Below are 20,320 nucleotides of genomic sequence, written 5' to 3' on the forward strand. Positions count from 1 at the left end.
GAATTTTTTTGTACCTTATTTGTTTGAGTTATTGCCACTTAAATGGGTTTTTGTGCCCTTTGATAGGGGACGGAAAAGAAATCTTGTGGATTGTACTATTGGTGTCGTGGTCTTTGCGATAGATTTGACTAAGAGAGTACTTGGATTGGCTAAAATTCTTGATGATAGCCACTTTAAGAAATTGGAGTCAAAGCTGATGCGAGTTTTCTCCTCTAAGACAATATTTCATTTTCAGGTTTTCGACCTTAGAAATAATTTGAATATTTTCAATTCTGCATATGAAGAGATCAGAATTCGGCCAAGTTGAATAGAATCATGCAAACCATATTTTCCTTGGATAATGCTTTGAACCATGGAACTGTAAGAGGTTCTGCAATTGGATTTCGATGGGATAGTCTCCTTATTAAACTCACTTATACATGAGACCGGAATAACATATGTATTGGTTATATAGTACTATGCATCAATGAGAAAAGGCGATGTATTTATTTTTTTCAAATATGTAATTTGATGTGGAAGAGGATTAGAATAATCTCCATCCCACTTGCAAAATGTTGAAAATATGGGATATTTTGATTATTTTGTCGTATCATAACTTTGATAGTGGTATACACTTCTTGCAATGCCATATTTAAAAATAGGAAAGAATAATGATGAAATCAATAATTAGGCAGTTACCCATTCTATTTGTTTTCTTTTTTCTATGTTCCGTAATGGTTCGTTTGGATTATTGTAAATGAATCACCATATACTATTTTGACCTCCTTAATTAATAAGTATCATAAGAGAGATAAAGGAGATTGTGGGATTTAGTAGTAAATCAAGTACATGTAATTATCAATTTTTTCTAAATTATGTTGGTCATAATTTTGATGTAGAGAGACGTAGGCACGTGCGAATTCTTCAACATTTGTCACTTTTTTGTGGAGGTGGAGGTGGCAATTGGGGTTTGTGGGTATATATGATTATGTGGGTAAACAAATAAAAAAAAATAAAAAATAGGATCAATTTAAATGAATGCTAAATATTGCAAAGCCTACACATGATAACATGTATTTATCTTTGAATTGAATACTATATAATCAGAAGAGAAAACTCTTATAAGTTTCAATCCCACCACCAAAACCCTCTACTTATACTAACAAAGAGCTAAAAATAGACTCCAATTTGGAGCTAACCTACGTATTGGCCATCGGGCTTGAGGATATTATCTATGTTGTCGAGTAATGCTAGATACAAGATTCAAATAGATAAGTTTCATACAAGTTCTTTATAAAAGAGTGGGTATCACTAATAAAAAATAGTTTTTTTATTATAATTTTTTTAGGTGGGATCCATTTTTTTATAAATACTTGTACGAGTTTTGTATATTTAAAACTTGTACAAATTATTTTTTTTGTTAGATATCATGTCCTAATAGTGTTAGATTGTTAGTTTGGTGATATTTATCTGTCTCTTTTATTTATAGGTTTTTTTTACATATTAGGCGCTATTTGAATGTTAAGAGTATTTCAAATCATCTGTGAATAGTAATGATATAGTTTATGAATGTGTAATAATTTGTGAATTATAGTAGAGTAGTATGAGAAAATTTAAGAAAAATTGTGTTGCCAAACACAACTGTCTCCATAGTTGCAAGCCCTCAAAAAATTACAGATTCTCCATTAAATGGTATATCTTAAAAGGGAAAATGTGAAGGATAGTGCTTCAGCGAAAACAAAGTTCATATGCCACATTTTCATTTGTCACCATTCAATTGCATTACCACTACAAAAAGCAAGAGACGTTACAGAGTTACAGCGCATCCCTCTCCAATTGGAAATTGAAGCTCGGTTTTCCCAAATTGACATAGTACATATCCAGAGAAAACACAATCGGTCGGAGACAGACAGACAGACGCTCTCTCGGAGCATTACATGCATGGAGGAAGGGGGAGCCAAGAAAATACCCCTAGTCCTTGACTGGGAAAAGCTCTTGCCCAGCCATGACGATGAGGTCCCGCCTCCCCTACTTGTCGTCAAGCCCAGCGCTGAGCCTCCGAAGGAATCGCCGATGGACTCCGATCAGTCGCATTCGCAGAGAGAAGACGGCGGCTTCGACCTCCTTAGCGATCACGAACTCAACGAGTCTATTCGGAGCAAGCGTCGCACCCTCGAGAATATGGCTCCCAAACTGCCCGACAAAGGGGAAAAAATCCGGGCCACTCTCAAGCGATTGGAGGATGAGATGGAGCGGAGGAAACTCAGACGACTCAACAAGGTCTTCCTTCTCTTTCTCTTTCTTTTCCCCTTGGATTTTTATTTTCTCACTGGTTTTTTTATTTGTCTGTTTGGTTGCCCACAAAACGAACAAGGAGGGAAGGGATGGAAAGCAAAATGAAATTATTGGTTTCACTTTAAGCCTAGAACGCTGCTTCAAAATTGGGAAATTAAGGAACTGGTATCTAGTGTGCGGAATTGATTTCTTGACCAAATTCTTGAAGATTTCTTTTCATGGTTTTTCCCGGTCTTAATTAATTTTTAGTAAAATAGTTCAACGGATGAAACCGAGATTTTGAAGTTGAGAAGCCTTTTATGATTGCTTAATGTTTTCTCAGCAACCAAACGGATTATTTGTTCACTTAAAGATCTCAGTTGTGGCGTTATATTGATATATAATGCTGCTTTTGCTAGTATTGAAAATATTTGGATTTAGTCACAAGACGTTGATGTGCGCGCGCGCGCCTTGTTGTGTGCGATGAATCATGCATATGATGAATTCGCTGCTAATGTTGTGAAATTGTGTTTGTTAGTGACAAGTAACTTGCGGTGATTTCGTTCTGAATGAGACAGCGGGTTGTATGCACCATCAGGAATCAGGATATAATTTCAATATACCTTCATTTGTCTTGAACTCGGATATGATATTAGCTAAATTCACACATTTTCAGTTTCTGAGCTTTTGTTGCCTATTTCTGACTGCGCTTTTGTATCCTGACTGCGTGCCTTAATGGTAATATGACTTGTGAATGTCTTGTGAGGTTCTTGGTAAGAACGTTTCTTCAGTGCGTTTGTTACATGCAGAAGTGTGGCTAGTTCAGTTGGTTACTTTTGCTTCTCATTTAACAGGAAAATGATAAATGTGACAAGCCCACACAATCAACGAGCTCAAGTTCTCCTGGTGAGGTTCTGGTTACTCTGTACTCATCTTACTTGTCAAAAAAAAAAAGAAGAAGAAGAAGTTCTTTTACCCTGCTATCATCACATGGCCTTGTTCTGTATAGAGTGTTCAGTTCGTTTGAATGTTTAATTCAAAACCATACCTGTCAAAATGGATAGGGAGGCGCTAAAATGGGATTGCATTTGCTACATTACAGTATAGGATTTTCTTCTGATCTTTTTTTCTCCCAGAAAATATAGACACAGAGAGGATTTAAAACTTTGGTTGGTAAGTTGTTGCTAATACTGAATCTGTTATAGGAAAGCAGGTGTTTTGCCCCGTCAAAGAAGTTGTGAAGTGCTAATGGTTGATGCTACAGTCAGCATATCTGATACTTAGCATGATGAATGTGTTAAAATAGGTTGCAGTTGTGTACTTTTTATTTTTATCTTTAAGAATCCTATTTAACAAATCTAAATGTCTCCTATAGGTGTTTCTAATGGCATGAGGGAAGAGACCACATCACCTGAAGACCATTCACAGTCCTCATTTGCTTCACATTTCCGTCGAAAGATGGAAGAAGATGTATGGTGCTCTATTAATGCTTTCCACATAAATTATTAGTGGACCCTCAAACTGTGAAACATAATTACGTTTTATCTACTTTTAATTTATAAAACAGACACACAGTGGGACAACTGATGCATTTGACAAAGAACTTTCAGTGTTGAGTCGTTGTGAGATCCAAAAATTGATGCACAGGGAAGAGTTACCACAGAAAGGAAGGCGAAAGTGTCGATCATCACCAAGGCAATGGTCTGTTCAATGTCCTAGCAATATTTCTAGGCATGTTCTCTCAAATGGTAGCAAAAAAGGCAGAGCTCCTCCTACTCGACGTACTCGTTCTCTTGGTCTGATTGGAAACGTGTCTAGCTGCTTTGCCAAGAAGTAAGCATATTTCCTTTCACTGAGTTTCGCACTCCCTCTTTCCGACTCTGTCTCTGTCTCTGTCTCCGTCTCTCTCTAAATTGAGATCATCTTCTGCCTTTTTACTGGTATAAGATTGTCATGAGAGGATTTTTAAGTTTGTTGCAGATTGGAGGTTGTCTTGCTGTTGTTGAGTTTTAAGATTTTGTACATACTACTGAATTCACACACCATATATGTATGTGCCCCATGCATCTGGTTTTGTTATGTAGGAATAAGCTTTAGTCATAAAAAATAATATAGGTATCAGTTGTATCATATACAGATTGAGTGGATTAGATTGATACGCCACTATGGGTGAGAAGGTTGGGATACTGAAACGTTATGCAGCCTTTGTTAGGTTATTCAATGTGTGTATCTGCCAAATCAGTGTAACATTAGACAAGTACTGAAAACTGGTTAATTTTTATTGTAGTTGTAAACATAGCTCCTGGAGGACAAAAAAATAAGTGGTTTGACTTTTTCGTTGGTTTAATTTTGGACACAATGGTTGAGCCAATAGAAGTATTGAATATCTATTATCTTTGTTGCAGTTATCAACATGAGCTCTAAAATGACCAAAATAAGAGGTGCATTGATATTTTTTTTTATAGGTAATCAAGAAGTTTTATTCATAAGAAAAGAAGGCATAGCCCAAGTACACTGGATGTATACATGAGAAGTACAAAGAGGTGCATTGATATTGAAAATGTTGTGTCAATACCAAAGGACTATGGATGTATTTAAAAAAAAAAAAGTTCCAAACTCAATGCTTTAACATAAATTTTAGCTTCTTGGCTCTTTTTCTGATGAGGAAACCTGAAGGCTGTGCAAAATGCAACATATCTTTTACCCAGTTAAACCTCAGATCCTTGTAACGTGCTCACATCATACGGATCAGGTAAATCGTCTGCTTTTCACTGATGGAACGTAGAATTGTTTGCACCCAAGGGTTTGAACCTTAGAGGGGGAGCATACCCATAGACCAAGGTCCTTACCATTTGACCCAACCCAAGGAGTTCTACCGAGACTATAAAGGCAAAGGTCTTATTCTGGCTGCTTGAAAGTTTCATGGAAAATGCTCTAGCCAACATAACAAGACTCACTACAAAACCATGCCGGTCTGTTGGAGTGAATGGGATGATTGGGCCAAGGGCTGCCCCCTCATCCCCTCACTCTCTTTTCCCTAATATGAAACTTGACTCATCAAACCCTTTTTGATTCAGCCTGGCCCGGTCACTCTATGCGATTGGCGCTTCAGAAGGCGAAATTCTCGTTGTAGTTTGGCGACCTAAGGGGCGGAAAATTATTGTTGTCTAAGCAAGGTGGCTTCGAAGGTAATCTTTTTTTTTTTTTTTTGTAACTAACTTTTTATCTAGATGGTCGCTTTAGGAAGATCTTAACTCTAGATGATATGAGATCTTAACTCTGGTAGTGGATCGGTGTTCTATGTGCTGTCATAATGGAGAAAGTATTGATTACCTTCTACTACATTGTGAGTTGAAGGTAACATGACACAATATACGAAAAAAGGCACCTTCGAAGGTGTCTCTTTTTTAATTAATTAATTATTATTTTTTTATCTGGATGGCCACTTTAGGAAAGATCTTAACACTAGATAATTTAAGAAAGAGGAATATTGTAGTAGTGGATCGGTGTTCTATGTGCTGGCATTTTGAAGTAGGCATTAATTAGCATCTACTACATTGCCAATAGAAGGTAACAAGACACAATTTAGGAAACAAGGTGCCTTTGAAGGTCTCTTTTAATTAATTAATATTTTATATGGATGGCTTCTTTAGGAAAAATCTTAACACTTGATAATTTAAGAAAGATGAATTAACCCCTAGGAGTTGACTCAAGTGGTAAATACCTTGGCCTTAGTGTTATGCTCCCTCTAAGGTCCAAGGTTTGAATCCCACTGAGTGTAAACAATCTCTAGTGGCCATCAGACTGGGGGATTTTCTCCTTGAATTATCCGATGTGCACTTGTGAGAAACTCCTTGCTGAAGGCTTGTGCACCCTCGAGATTAGTCGGGATGCTGTTCCCGGACACCGGGTGCCAATAAAAAAAGAAAGAAAAAAAGAAGGATGAATATTGTAGTAGTGGGTCGGTGTTCTATGTACCGACATAATGGAGAAAACATTGATTACCTTCTACTACATTGTGAGTTGGCTACGGACTTATGGGTGGAGATATTCAAAACATTTGGGATTGAGTGGGTTATACCTCAGCGAGTGGTGGAGGTTTTGGCATGCTGGCAGAACTTTTAGAAGTCGTAGGAACTCAAAAAATTTGGAGGATGGTTCCTTTATGTTTAATGTGGTGTTTTTGGCAAGAATGTAATTCCGAGACTTTTGACGATTGAGAGAGGATGGTAACAAAGTTAAGAGTTATATTATTCAGCACTCTCTATGAATGGCAACTCATAATAGCTCCCAACTCTAAATTTTGTAATTTCTAAGACTTCTTTTCTTTTTACTTCTTCTAGCTAGATGGGTGATTCATTTTGTATACTTCCTGTGTACTTACGCTGGGCCTCGCTGCGCTCTTAATAAAATTGCATAACTTTTAGATGACAACACAATATTTTTTAAAGATCTAGATATCTCTGATTCTGCTTTATAGCTTATAAATTGCAATTTTTGTCCTTTATTGGTTTCTTCTTATTCTTTCTTTGTTCTCTCCTTGTGAAATCACCCTGGTGCCAGTGCTTGTGTACTAGCTAATTTTGTTGGCAGTTTCGTTGATAAAAATAGTAGGGAGGGGACGAGTTCTCTTTTGAGTGGATGGTTTAAAAGAAATATTATTAGTCCAAAAAAAGGGAAGAAACCTGCTATTATATTTACCTATCTTCCTACATGCGACAAAAAAATACATGTGCCATTTAGCTGTAGATAAATAAGTTCAATGGCAGGTTTAAACGAAAAAGGGGATTAATAAGTTTCAGCCTGGTTCTGAAACATATTTTTGGCTGCAATAAAATAAGTTTTTGAGTAAGGGATAAACTCAGTTCCTTGAGTGTGGAAAATGCATAGGGTTTTAGGGTTTCTTAAGGTGCAGGAACAGGGCCTGGTTTGGATTTGAAATCAAGACTGGCAGAGGCTGAAACTTGGTGCTGTAAATAGTATGTGTGTTTTGAAGAAGAAGAAGAAGAATATAAAGAAAGGTGATGAATTTAGGGAATTTTTGAAGACAAAGAACGATCGATGGAAGAATTTAGGAAATTTTTCTTTAAAACTCTATGTCTATGGGTTAAGGCCATTGTAATGAACGGTGATGAATTGTTGGAGTTTTTCTAGTTTTTTCTTTCCTTTTAGTCGCTGTATGTAGGTATTTTCTCTTGTATACTCCCTGTGTACTTGAGCTATGTCTATTTATGGTAATAAATCTCTTATTAATTAAAAAAAAAAAAAGAATACAAAGAAAGGAGAGGAAGAGAAAGAATGAATGACAGTGGGCAACTACACTTTCAGGAGACTAATATATTTAAAACTCCATCAATCAATGTTTGAATTTGTTCGAGTATGTGTTCGTGCTTATTTGTGGCAAGCTGGTAGAGTAGATCTGGCTTGGGTTATGCCTGAGACAGTTGTGGCAGTTTTGGCAAGCTGGACAAACTTGAGAGGTATTCGACAGATTAAGGCTGTGTGGAAGATAATACCTATATGCATCGTGCGGTGTTTGTGGCAGGAGTGCAATGATAGGACGTTCGAGGACAAAGAGAGATCGACAGAGGATTTGAAAGCTTTCTTTATTAGAACTCTTTGTACTTGGGCTATTGCTATTGATTTTAATGGCCTAGATTTTCATGATTTCCTTATCTCTATTGCCCCTACTTAGCTAGGGCAAACTATACATGTACCAGGCTTTGCTATTCTTTGATTAATATAATTTATTTACTTATAAAAAAAAAAATGTTCGTGCTTATTTTGGAAATTTCATTGCATTAGTTTTAGAGCATAACTTCTTTGTATCTAGCTTTGGTTATTCATTACCCTTATGTTTACATCATGAATGGTCTGAAAAAATAAAGTCAATGTATTTTATTATGTTCAATTTTGATATTTCTTATTTTCTGGTAGAAAGGATACTTTTGAAGTCATTCATTCAAACGGTTCAAGGCATAAGAAGGTACATCTTCTGTGTTATTTTTGAGTTTTTTCCTTTTCCTTTCTCCTGATCACTAATAAAACTTGTCCTACTGTTATAAAAAAGTAATTTTTGAGTCTCATTGTGTTCTTCAGTATCAGCTTTGAAAGTATTGTTGTGGTTCATGATCTTATGTTCCTGATACTTTTGTAGAATATTGAAAATGTTCCCAGAAGTATGGGAACGGAATTTCATTTTTGCTGCAACAGAACAATGTTATGTAGTTAATACCCATGAAGATCCTTCGAATTTTAGCCATGATAGGATTTATACGTCTGTTTTACTGATGATCTTCATGTTAAAATAATTCATACAGGAGGATACCATTGTTCTTATAGATGAGGATGAATCTCATCTTCTAGAGATGACAGAGCAAGCAGACAAACTTGATGAATGGTAAATAGGACTTCCAATAGTGGCTTTTAGTTTATTGTTCTGTATTTAGCTTACCTAATATATGTTGAGGTCTGATATCATTTGATTCCAATGACTCTTTTCAGCATGAAAGATGCAAAGATCACCTACCCGTCGAGGTACCAAAATGCTTTTCTTATGAACGATGTGGAATCTCTTCCTTTTACTTCAATTTATTTAGAAAAATTGTTTTTGCATTATATACTTCATTGTACTTTATTTTTGGCCAGGGATGATCCAGAATCTGTTGAAATCTGTTACGCGGACATAGACTGCCTGACCCCTGAAGGCTATTTGACCTCAACTATTATGAATTTTTACATGCGGTTGGTTAGCTTCTTGTAGTAATTGGGAATATACCTGAATTTACTTTAGTTTGTGCTATAGTTCATCCAGCAAATTTTGTCTGAATTGGAAAAGTGGTTTTATTTTATTTTATTAAATCTTATTTTTATAGTAGTTTCTTTTTTATAAACTCAGGCTTTCACAGTGCTTACGACTAGTGTCTCATTTTTTAAACATCCTTTGCATGTATCTTGGCAATCAACGTTTTCTGCTGCATGTTTATTTTGTTTTATTTGATTATTTACTTTTCATTCAGAATTTGTACTTGAGCAGATTTATAACACTTTAATTTAGATTGTTAATGCATGGGTGTTAATTAAAAAATTATGGGAGAAAATGGAAATATGTCTTCTTTTAATGATATTTAGGCATTATCTTAACCGAATCTGTTGGTTCATTAGATGTTGAGTTTTCATGCTTTAGTTCTGAAGTAATTCATTTTCATCAATGAATGTAATATTTTAGTCATTCATACGTGGCCTTTTTCTTCTCCCTTTTTGATTAGAATTTTCTTGTATTGTCATTTGGCTATAATGGAAGAACTGGACTAAGGTGTTAATAGAGCCCTACATAGGATTTAATGATGATCTTAGCGTGCTGCCTTTGGAGTGGTAAACTGGATGCATGTACACAGACACACACAAACTAAATTAATGGAAATTATAATAGTTACCTTGCTTTGTAAATTCTTAAGTTGTACACACTCTATCAGGGATTTGCCATGTGGTTACACTTAATTTGCATATGAGTTTCCATATTGAATTGCTTGCTGGTTCATTTGGCTAGATATCTACAGCAGCAAGCATCTCCAACAAATAGAGCAATATGCGATTATCACTTTTTCAATACATATTTTTACAAGAAGCTCAAAGAGGCTGTATCATACAAGGTAGTCGTTTCCCTCAGTTTAATTATTTTCCATAAATCAAATTATTGTTTCTAGCGTTTGATGCATTAGACTGACATTTGGGGATTTGCAGATGCAGAACTGTAAAAACTAGTTTGTTGGGATGGTCACTTAACTCTGTTTGTTTTGTTTTTAAATATGTCATGGGTTGAGCAATTTGATAGTGACTGTTATAACTTTGACATTACATGATGTTCCCTTGTAATTTGTAGGGAAGTGACAAGGAGACTTTTTTTGTCAAGTTCAGAAGGTGGTGGAAGGGTGTCAATATATTTCAGAAGGCATATGTACTTATCCCGATACATGAAAAGTAAGTTTTTGAGTTGATATGGTTTTGTATGTGTAAGATGGTTAACGGTCGGTGTGACATTTAAAGATGTTAATGTTCCATATATAGTGAAAAGGCCTTATTAGAAAGATCATTTTGTACTGAATGAACATTATTTGTTTCCAGCAAGCATCCTTCTGAGTTGATGCATATCCTGAATTATGGTTACCATGACCAGAACAGTTCTTACATTCTGTAATGATTAAGGGAACTGTCTCTGCCCATCCTGTGTCTACTTAAATGTTCTCTTTCTTTTCCTCTCCTGCAAAATTTCATTACAGAAATGGTATGTAAACTTGTAAAAATGAGACGCTTGAGCCATGATCCCAATACTGGTGCCATTGTTATTGGCACTCGTTGAAAACAGGTACATGGCATGATCTGGCAAGCAAATTGTTCCTGCCTTGTTAAGTAGGAATGATCAAAACTAAGCCTTTGAGAGAGTGCTGATTTACTTTCCTGTACAATGATCATGCCCTTTCATTTCATTGCTTGCTGATCTATGTAGTTGTTACCATGTTGTAAAAGTGTGTGGGCTAAGATGAATCCTGCTTTACTTAATGAAGAATGAGGCTGGTCTGATGTGTTTGTGTGATACCCCATATGATATGGATAAGGGTAGGTGGTGTATGGGATCCCACATTGCTTGGGAAGGAGAAGTTCTTGCTCTTTATAAAGTTCCAATGGAGCTCCAATTGTATCATTGACTAGTCCTTTTAGAGTATAGGCCATGTGGTTTGGGCCTTCCATTGGGGCGTTACAGTTTGGCTTAGGTTCGTAGATAAATTCCAATAAAGCAGGTGCATGACGTGATCTTGCCAGCCAATTGCTCCTGCCTTGTTAAGTAGGAATGATCAATATTGGCCTTTAAGAGAGTGCTAATTTACTTTCCTGTCCAACAACACTTGTTTTTCGTTTCATTGCTTGTTGATCCATGTAGTTGGTACCATGTTGTAAAAGTGCCTGGGCAAAGATGAATCCCATTTTATTTGACTAAGAATGAGGATGGCTGATATGTGTTGTTTAGGCTTCTAGATACATAAATTGGAAGTAAACGAAGTATTATATACAATGCCTAAGATGGAATATGTTATAATGTTATCGACCATTGTTTCAGTGTTTATCATCCCAAAATGATATATCCGAGTGATTTAGAAACGACTAGGATATCATTGAAACTTCAAGAAGAAGGGAAGGTTAGAAGAAAGCAAAATTAGCAAAGAAAATTGGGTCAACGGAACAAGAGGTTTTTAGACTTTAATGTTCACTAGGAATGCAAATTTAAAAATTTGTATGCCATAAATACAATAAATGGTATGCTGCCTGCTCCCCGCTCCTTTTTGGTTCAAATCATTGCACCTTGTTTGACTTCTTTATGTTGTGTTGATGTATTCAGTCTTCATTGGAGCTTGGTGATTATATGTATCCCTGATAAGGAAGATCAATCAGGGCCCATAATTCTTCATTTGGATTCGTTGAGACTTCACTCAAGCGGATTGATTTTTGAGAACATCAAAAGGTGAGACGCAAGAAGCCTTGATGACCAATTAATGGTTATTTTTATATTCTGTGTACTTTTTGTAAGTTTGGCAAATAAGATGCATCTTCTGTCATATGGTTAATGTCATTAAGTATTGCAAAATGTTATACCAATCTCTGGACTGACAACTGAATTAGTTGAGGAAAAGGGAAACCCCAGTGACCAAGCACTCCTGCCTAGAATAAGATTATCCGGTCTGGAACCCGGATAACCGGGTTCCGGCCAGGAATAAATCCGGGCCAGTACCCGCATAAAAAACCCGGGTACCGGGTTTTAAACCTGGAACTTTTTTTTTTTTTTGTTCATTTCTAGCAACTAAATGGACAGAAACTCAAAAGGAAAATACATATTATGTCCAATGAATCATCTGGTTTTTTTTTTTTGTTTACTCTTCTCCATGTGGCTTTTTATTGGTGGTCAAGGAACATGTAGGTTTTGGTTTAAAAAATTAAATAAATAGAGTTTGAATGTTGCATCAATATTTTTTTTATGAATATTTTTTTTATGAAAAAATATTCATAACATATAGGCTTTGATTTAAAAAAAAAAAGGGGGTGCAACCCAGAACCCTGGTTCCTGGTTTTTAAAAACTGGTTTCAATTTGGGTTCCGGCCTGGGTCGGAACCCGGATGAACAGTACTACTCCTGCCCCCCAAAAGTGCTGACCGCATACCCACTGGGTTGTTGAGACATGTTTAGTTTTGTCCTTGATTTATTAACAATGGCTCACTAGTTGAGATAACAGAAACCCCACAACCAAGCACTCCCGTCCTGAAAGGTGGAGGTGGGACAACCACTGGTTGTTGATGATATGTTTGGTTTTGTCCTTTACTTACTAATCTGATTTACGTTAGTTAGAGGGAAATCTCATTTTCATAGCATGCTTTTTAGGTTTAAACAAGCAATCATTTGTCCATAATCTTACTAAAGATTAAGAGTGAGAAGTGTTGCCACTATCACAGTAATGGCAACCTGCAGTGATTTTATAACTAATTGAATTGTTAAAACATAAATTGTTAATTGGTTGAATATATAAATGAGATTTTTTTTGGCAATATGTTTTCTTTTTAATATGACGGTGGCCAAAATATACATACATACATACATACATACATACATACATATATATATATATATTACCGCATCGTTTAGTTTTCGGGTAGAGTTTTAGACTTTAGTTCTACGGGAAACAAGGGGTTGGAGACGGGCTTGGTGTATTTTGGATTGTTTTTCGTGGGCTTCTTGGGTCATTAGGGGCTTTCTATTATGGGCAAGGTGTTTTCTTGTACACATTCAATGTACTTGGTTACTCCTTTTGATATATATAATATTTTTACTTATAAAAATATATATATATATATATATATATATATATGGATGTATGGGCTTGGCACATAGTCCCTGGGTTTTATGCCCTTATCTTTTTGCTCCTTCGATTTTCAATTTATCATTTTAATTCTCAAATTTGTAATTTTTTCCAATAAGAATCCTCCATTAGATTTCTATAAAAAATCCATGGAAATCTGACATGGCATGCCATGATGCAATATATATATATATATATATATAATACATAAAAATCATTAAAAATTTAAAACTGAAAAAAAAAACATTTTTGGAAACAAAAAACAAAGACCCAAACTGCCCAACTTGGCCTAATCTGGGTCCCGCTTGGGTTGGCCACCTGGGCCGTGTCGTGGTTTTACCTAAACCCAGGCGCCACCTCAATTACCAAACCCAAGCTTGTCTTGGGTTACCTAAACCTAGGCCACGCTGCCTGGGTTAGCCAAGCCCATGCCCCAGGTGCATGCTTCCTGGGTTTGGACATGGCCACCCCTTGAATTATTTTATCTCATTTTTTTCTTTTAATATTTTTTCTGTTTTCCAAGTTTTAATTTATTTTTTAATTTATATATATATATATATATATAAGTTTTGGCTTTTTTAAAATGTGGTATTTGACTTTTTTGTATTAAATTTTTTCAGTTTTATAATATTGTATTTGAATTTAGTTTGCTTATTTGAATTTCCGTTTTTTAGATTTATTTTTCAGTTTTTCATTTGTTTTTGTTTATATTTTAATATGATTTATATTTTATTTTTGTAGTATTTTAAAAAATTTAATTTTTTTAACGACATGGCATGCCACGTGTAAAAAATTATTATATATGATTACTTTTTCTCTTCTTATAGAATGGTAATTTTTAGTTCTTTGTAACACAAGGACTTTTTAGTGTTTCAGCTTATAATTAGAATCAATGTCATCTCACGTGAGACTCCTAGAAATAAGCTCTTTTTTAAGAATTTGGATGTTGGAGAGAGCTGCATACTCGTACTCAAGATTTTGCTCCTATTGACATCGTCATCTAGAAATATATTTTGACCAATGTAAGTTAATTTCTTAAAAATGAAATAGGAGGCCTTTTGTTGAATCGCCTACTAATTGGAGTGTCATCATGAGGCAATGGTTATTTGTTTACTCTGTTGGTTAAATCATTTTAGATATATATTTTCATGTTTTCATACCTCGAAAGTAAGTTCATCAACTACATATTGATATGGCAAAGCATGCTTTATGAATAAGCTATTCATTACAATGTCTGCATCATGTTATTTTTAAACCTCAGAAATTGTGTAAATGTGCCCTGTAGCTTTATGAAAGAAGAATGGACCTACTTATTTCAAGAAGTTGCTCCTTCAGATCTTCCGATTGCAGACACCATCTGGAAAAATCTCCCTCGTAGAATTGACGAGAAAGTCATTGCGGTAATTTTTTTTCCTATCAACTGTTTCTCTCTCTCTCTCTCTCTCTCTCTCTCTTGTGTGTGTGTGTTGGGGGAGGGCTGCTATATGAATTGGGACGTGGCCCCTCACCTTCCCAGTGGTGTCGGTAGGATTTGATCCTGAGGCTCTTAAATGATGAGTAGGGACTTCACAAGCTAGCTAGCTTAAACCTACCAGAGTATTCAGTCAGCCTTAACTTTAACTCAAGTGGTGGAGTCAGATTGTCGTTGTTCCTAGGTTTAACACTTATTAACGCCGATAACTAAAAAACAAAAAAAAAGCAAAAATTAAGTTTCATTTTCATGTTGAGAGATCAACGTTTCATTCTACCATGTGAAGCTGCTGCCTTGAAACACCAAATTAGTCATTTTTCCTGGTTCTTTTCTGCCATCTAGTACGTTCTCAGTGGTAGTTGCATTGAAGGTGTTGAAGCATCAAATTTCCCATTGTAATTTTTTTAGCTTGAATCTCAGTGCAACCAAAAGTTAAAATGTGAATTTTTTTTCTTAGCCCCTGTTTCCCTGGGGGGTGGGGACGAAAAAACACATGAAACAAAAACTCGTTTGGAAGGCATGATGGAATTTGCATTTACCCAAAGCCTCCATATATTTCTCCTTGGTGTTGAGTAGTGAAGGTGCCATTGGAATGCTTTGAAGTTCTGCATGAAAAATTGTGAGAGCTTCTCTTTTACCAAATAATGATTGCCTTTATTTTTTCAATTTTTACAGAAGTGTGATTGCCTTTTTTGTTTTTCAAAATTTTAAGGTAAGTGCAAGACCTTGTTTCAATAAGGAGCATATCTGTGAAAGTGTTGGACTTTTTTTTTACTTTGACTGATCAATTCCTCTAAATATGAACGAAATACATGTGTGGAATTATTTTTATCAATTGGGTATTCGGGAAGAAAAAGTTTGCAGTTTGAAGGCAGTTTGTGAATATGATGTTTAGGAACTTAATATGTGCAGTTGGACAAATTGATTCGTGCTTAGGACCATACAAGTTGTTGATGCTAACATTTTGTCAAGAAATAGGATGTTAGATCATGTGAATTGACCAAAAAATATATAAAGAAAAGAGAATTGACCAAGAAATGAAGAAAAGAAAAAAAAAAAAAACGAAGTAGAATGTCAGTCAACTATGAGGGCTGAATTTGAATAAGAAAACCGGGGGGATTCATTCTCCTGATTTTCACTCTTTTAGGCATCGTGGGCGTCAGATCTTTGCTATGTTTCATTTAAAACTGTGATATGGCGTGTCATTGTTGACGTTTATTTCTAAATCTTTAGAAGCTTACCTATTTTGTTGTATTCGGTTCTTATTTCCCACAGGTTCCCCAACAAAAGAATGACTTTGATTGTGGTCTCTTTGTTCTGTTCTTCATGGAGCGCTTCATCGAAGAGGCCCCCGAAAGGCTGAAAAAGAAAGATTTGGCAATGGTATGGTTCTTTATTTTCTTAAAAATGAGTGCTGAATTTATTCTTTCCTCATTGTAAATTTCTTGAAATATTTTCCTTGGCTTAACATATTTGTATTCTCAGTTTGGCCGGCAGTGGTTCAAACCAGAGGAGGCCTCAGGTCTGAGGGTGAAAATCCGGAAGATACTCGTACAAGAATTTAGAAAAGCATGCGAGGTAAACCATGCCGTAGAGTCTTCTCCTCTGAAAACCAGCGACCACAAGGATTCTGACTGAATTTAGTGCATCTGCAACCAGTAGGTATAGCACACAAGGTTGATGCAAGTACTTCTTCATGAACAAGGTGTGCCAAATAGCAAATCAGCTGTGTAAAGGATCTTTGAAATTAGTTTTGTATAGCCTGAAGAATTGGTACAAATGTCCATCACAGGAAGAAATAGGTCATCAAGGAGTCATGACCACTTCATGGGTTAGAAGCCCTTTTAGGTTTTACTTTTACTAGATGTATAGAGGAGGAACGGAATGGTGCCGCTCGCTAACACGGTTATGGCGAAGTTTAGGGCAATTGAACATGCCAATTTTTTTTTTTTTTGTTTTTTTTTCCCTCTAGTAGTTCTGAGCTCAGTTGGACTTTCTACGCACCGCTTTTGGCGAAAATTTATTTTTCATTTTCAAGTCAGAAACAAGAACACAGGTTGCTTATGTGCTTTATGCTATGGTAAGCAATTAACATCCATGGAAGAGTTGTACGAGTCCAAATAGGCAAATCCTGCACAAACTTTTGTAAACAAAGTAAACAATACTTAGAAAAAGTATAAAAAAAATCATTCTTTTTTTAATGTAATATACTTTTTAAGAACGAACTTATGCAAAGCTCGTACATAGATTACTCAATGAGTAATTAAATAATACAAAGTCACTTGTATCAAGAGGAAGTCTTTTTATTTATCGGAAAAGTAGTGTAATAAAATGATAGAAAAATTAAATGGCGGCAATGGCAAAAGACACGAAAACTTCCAAAGCTGGATTACAAGCAATTTCGAAGCTGTAAACGTCACATTTCCTGCTATTAGGTCTGAGCTGAAAGTTGGTCGGTTTGGATTGGAGAAATCGACCGGACCGACTAGCTTGGTCCAGATCGGATGGAACCGAGATTGAGACCGGTTGGTCTTTGTCCATCATGAAATAGAAGAACGAAAACTTTCGGTCCAGTCCTGGGGTGGGGTTTTTCCACCTCAGACTGATCGAATAGTAAAATAAAAAAATGTATTTTATATATATTATTTATATAATAATTATATAATTAATTATGTAATTTTCATCTAACCTATCACTATTTAAATATAAAATTTTAAATATGTAATTACAAATTAATATTCTATTAATTAACTAATGTATATTATCAATTAACCTATAACTAATTACCAACATCTACATCTATGATCTAATTAAAGTTATTAAATAAATTTTTTACAAAATACTTAAGTTGCAGGTAAATATAAAATATGTATGGACAGGGACCTATGGATAAAGCAATTATTTATGCTTCATATACAAAATGTAAAAAGTTTAATATAGTTCATTATGCATTAACTATCATAATATATTGACATACTCTAAGTTAGTAACAAATTAACAATTAACATCATCAATATAATTATAATTAATTCTTTTTTAATGAGTTAGTTACATAATCTACATTAATAATTCACTTAATTTTAACTTACTAATTTAAATAAATTTTTTTATTAATTTATTTGAAAAAAAGAAGAAAAAAAATTGGGTTAGACCGAATGGACCGATCAGACTAGATCGATAGCTACCAGTCTAGTTTGGTCCCTATGGATGTTTGGTATTGTCCGCACCCCCCTCCCCCTGACCAGGCCGAGTGATTTACACCCCTGTATAAGGTTTGTTTGCAAAGACCTCCACTGCATTGACAAAGATTTAATGTTATTTAGGAATCAATGGAAAAAAGCATTGACAAAGCTGGAATTTTTTGTATATATTTAGGAATCAATGGGAAAAAAACATTTTTTATTTTTTTATGATGGGAATCACCCCACGTCTAGGGGTGTAAATCGGTCCGGTCCGGGGGGTGGTGGACTGAAATTCCATCATTATCCCTGGACCGAACATCCATAGGGACCGGACCGGTAGCTATCGGTCCTGCCCAATTATTTTTTATTTTTTTCATCTTTTATTTTCAAATAAATTAATTAAAGAAATTTATTTAAATTATTAAATTAAAATTAAGTGAATTATTAATACGCATTATGTAATTAACTCATTAAAAAAATATTTTATATGGTCAATAATAATAAATTAAATTAAAATTACATCATTAATTTATATAAAACTAATATATTAAATTATTAAAAATATTTTAAAAATATATATAGAAGTTCGGTCCGATCCAATACAAAATTTATAGATCCTGAGACCAGAAAGAATGGTTTCGGTCCATAATTTATAGGACCGAGAGAGACTAGTATGGACCAAACTCCTTACACCCCTACGGCCACGTCACCCATGGAAAAAAGCAATCAAAGACATGCATGTGCAAACATATGTTTGGGAAATTATTTCATGTCCTCAGCTTCCAATTAAATTATCACTGAGGTTATAAGGTCCCTATATATATAGCTACTAGCTAGGAAACTTTAGAGACTACAAATATGACGAACAAAGATATACAGGCTATATATAGCTGTAATTCCGAAAATGTCGAGCAAAGTACTATACCTCAGGAGCCATGTAGCCAGCGGTCCCTGCACGGCCTATCATCTCAGAATTAAAGCCGGATTACAAGCAATTCCAAAGTCAATTAACTTCAGAGAATGATTCTTGTCCATAACCACGTTTTCTGTCTTTACATCTCTGTGGACAATCTTCTTGGAGTACAAGGTAGCACAGCCTGCAGCATGTAAGAAACAAGGCGCGGGGGTAGAATTTCTTAAACGTTTATTTATTTATATACATACATACATACATACATATATAGCTGTTGATCAAGCAAGGAAAAATAATAATTAGAAACAGATATTGTACATGCATGGGAAAGGAATGAATTGATCTACCCTCTGGCAAGATCTAGTGCGAGTCGTATGACCATTTTGAAAGCCAGCTTCCTTTTCCGGTTCTTTAACAGGAACGATTTCAGAGTTCCCAAAGGAAGATACTCGATGATAATACAACCAACATTAATATTCATGCCGATTCGCTCGTTACGGGCATGCATTTCATGTATATATAGTACCCTTCGTAGCTCCTATGAACTATGGCATGCACGAAGAGGAAGAAAAATAAAATAAGCTTCATGAGCTAGAATGCATGCATGCGGCCAGGACATGATACTGGTATGTGTGCATATATATATATATATATATATATATATATATATACACATTATATATATACATGCGCGTGATCTGCAGTAATAAATAAATATTTGTATGAAGAAATGTATGTGTATGCGAGGAAGATGCTTTACAGGGTATAAGCATTACATGACATGATCCAACAAGAATTAAGAAATTAAGATACGTTGATCATGATGATGAAAATAAACAAAAACAGATTATCCGCTCTTTTTTTTATATATATCTATCAGTGGTGTATATATATATATATATATATATAACTGATTAATGATAATGATATATAAGTGGTGCATGTATGGAGATCCCATGTTGTTTGAAAATGAAAAGTTCTTACTCTTTATAATAATTTCAATGGAGTTCCATTTATTTCATTGACCAGTAATACTTTGAGTACTATAGACTCATCAGATGCGACTTGTGTTTCTCTTGGAGTACTGTTACATCTATACATATTCTTTGATATGGTACATACATTAGATTATATATTAATTAAATAATTTTTGTTTGAAAGTAATTAATATCATGTCAATTTACAAAAATAAAATGGATTAATTATGAAACTGATCATGTTAGCAAAGAAAAATAATTAAGGATAAAGGAAAAAATTAATATACAAAGTAACAAAAGATAGATATTAAGTTGATTGATGATATAATATATACCTTAGAAACATTGGGATGATCAAGTTTACGCCAAATAGAAACCTCTTGTTTAAAAATGTGGTTCCTGATCAGTGAAGCTATTTGAACTGCTGTTTGTCCTAATTAATTCGGGAGCTGACTGATCAGCTCGAAAGAAGAACACAACGAATTCTGAATGATTAGGAAGGGCTGGACCTCTTGGTTGACCGAAGGCCCTACTTCTGATCTTCCCGAGCTCATGGATGTCCAGCAGATTTCTGGGCCTTGACGATCGAAAGGCCTGCCAACGTTTACGTTAGAAGAGCA

At 35.0% G+C, this 20,320-nt stretch overlaps 1 protein-coding gene across 2 annotated transcripts; it reads left to right on the forward strand.

Annotated features, from left to right (window-relative positions):
- Window positions 1–1,716: 1,716 nt before the first annotated feature.
- On the forward strand, window positions 1,717–16,706 carry LOC109013697 (ubiquitin-like-specific protease 1D). Of its 2 annotated transcripts, none has more exons than XR_001999618.2 (14): window positions 1,717–2,259; window positions 3,108–3,159; window positions 3,629–3,723; window positions 3,821–4,086; window positions 8,191–8,239; window positions 8,574–8,653; window positions 8,758–8,790; window positions 8,902–8,997; window positions 9,803–9,905; window positions 10,136–10,233; window positions 11,648–11,770; window positions 14,443–14,557; window positions 15,086–15,247; window positions 15,904–15,995. XR_001999618.2 is itself a non-coding variant. In XM_018995874.2 (14 exons), the coding sequence occupies exons 1-14, from the start codon at window positions 1,921–1,923 to the stop codon at window positions 16,264–16,266; spliced, it is 1,710 nt and encodes a 569-aa protein (XP_018851419.1). In that variant the 5' UTR covers window positions 1,719–1,920; the 3' UTR covers window positions 16,267–16,706. The 2 variants fall into 2 exon arrangements, 1 of the variants encoding a protein (XP_018851419.1); XM_018995874.2 differs by lacking the exon at window positions 15,086–15,247 and adding an exon at window positions 16,114–16,706 and having other exon boundaries at window positions 1,719–2,259; window positions 15,904–16,011.
- The last annotated feature ends 3,614 nt before the right edge of the window (window positions 16,707–20,320 follow it).

The sequence above is a fragment of the Juglans regia genome, chromosome 13 (genome assembly GCF_001411555.2).
Source record: "Juglans regia cultivar Chandler chromosome 13, Walnut 2.0, whole genome shotgun sequence".
Taxonomy (NCBI): domain Eukaryota; kingdom Viridiplantae; phylum Streptophyta; class Magnoliopsida; order Fagales; family Juglandaceae; genus Juglans; species Juglans regia.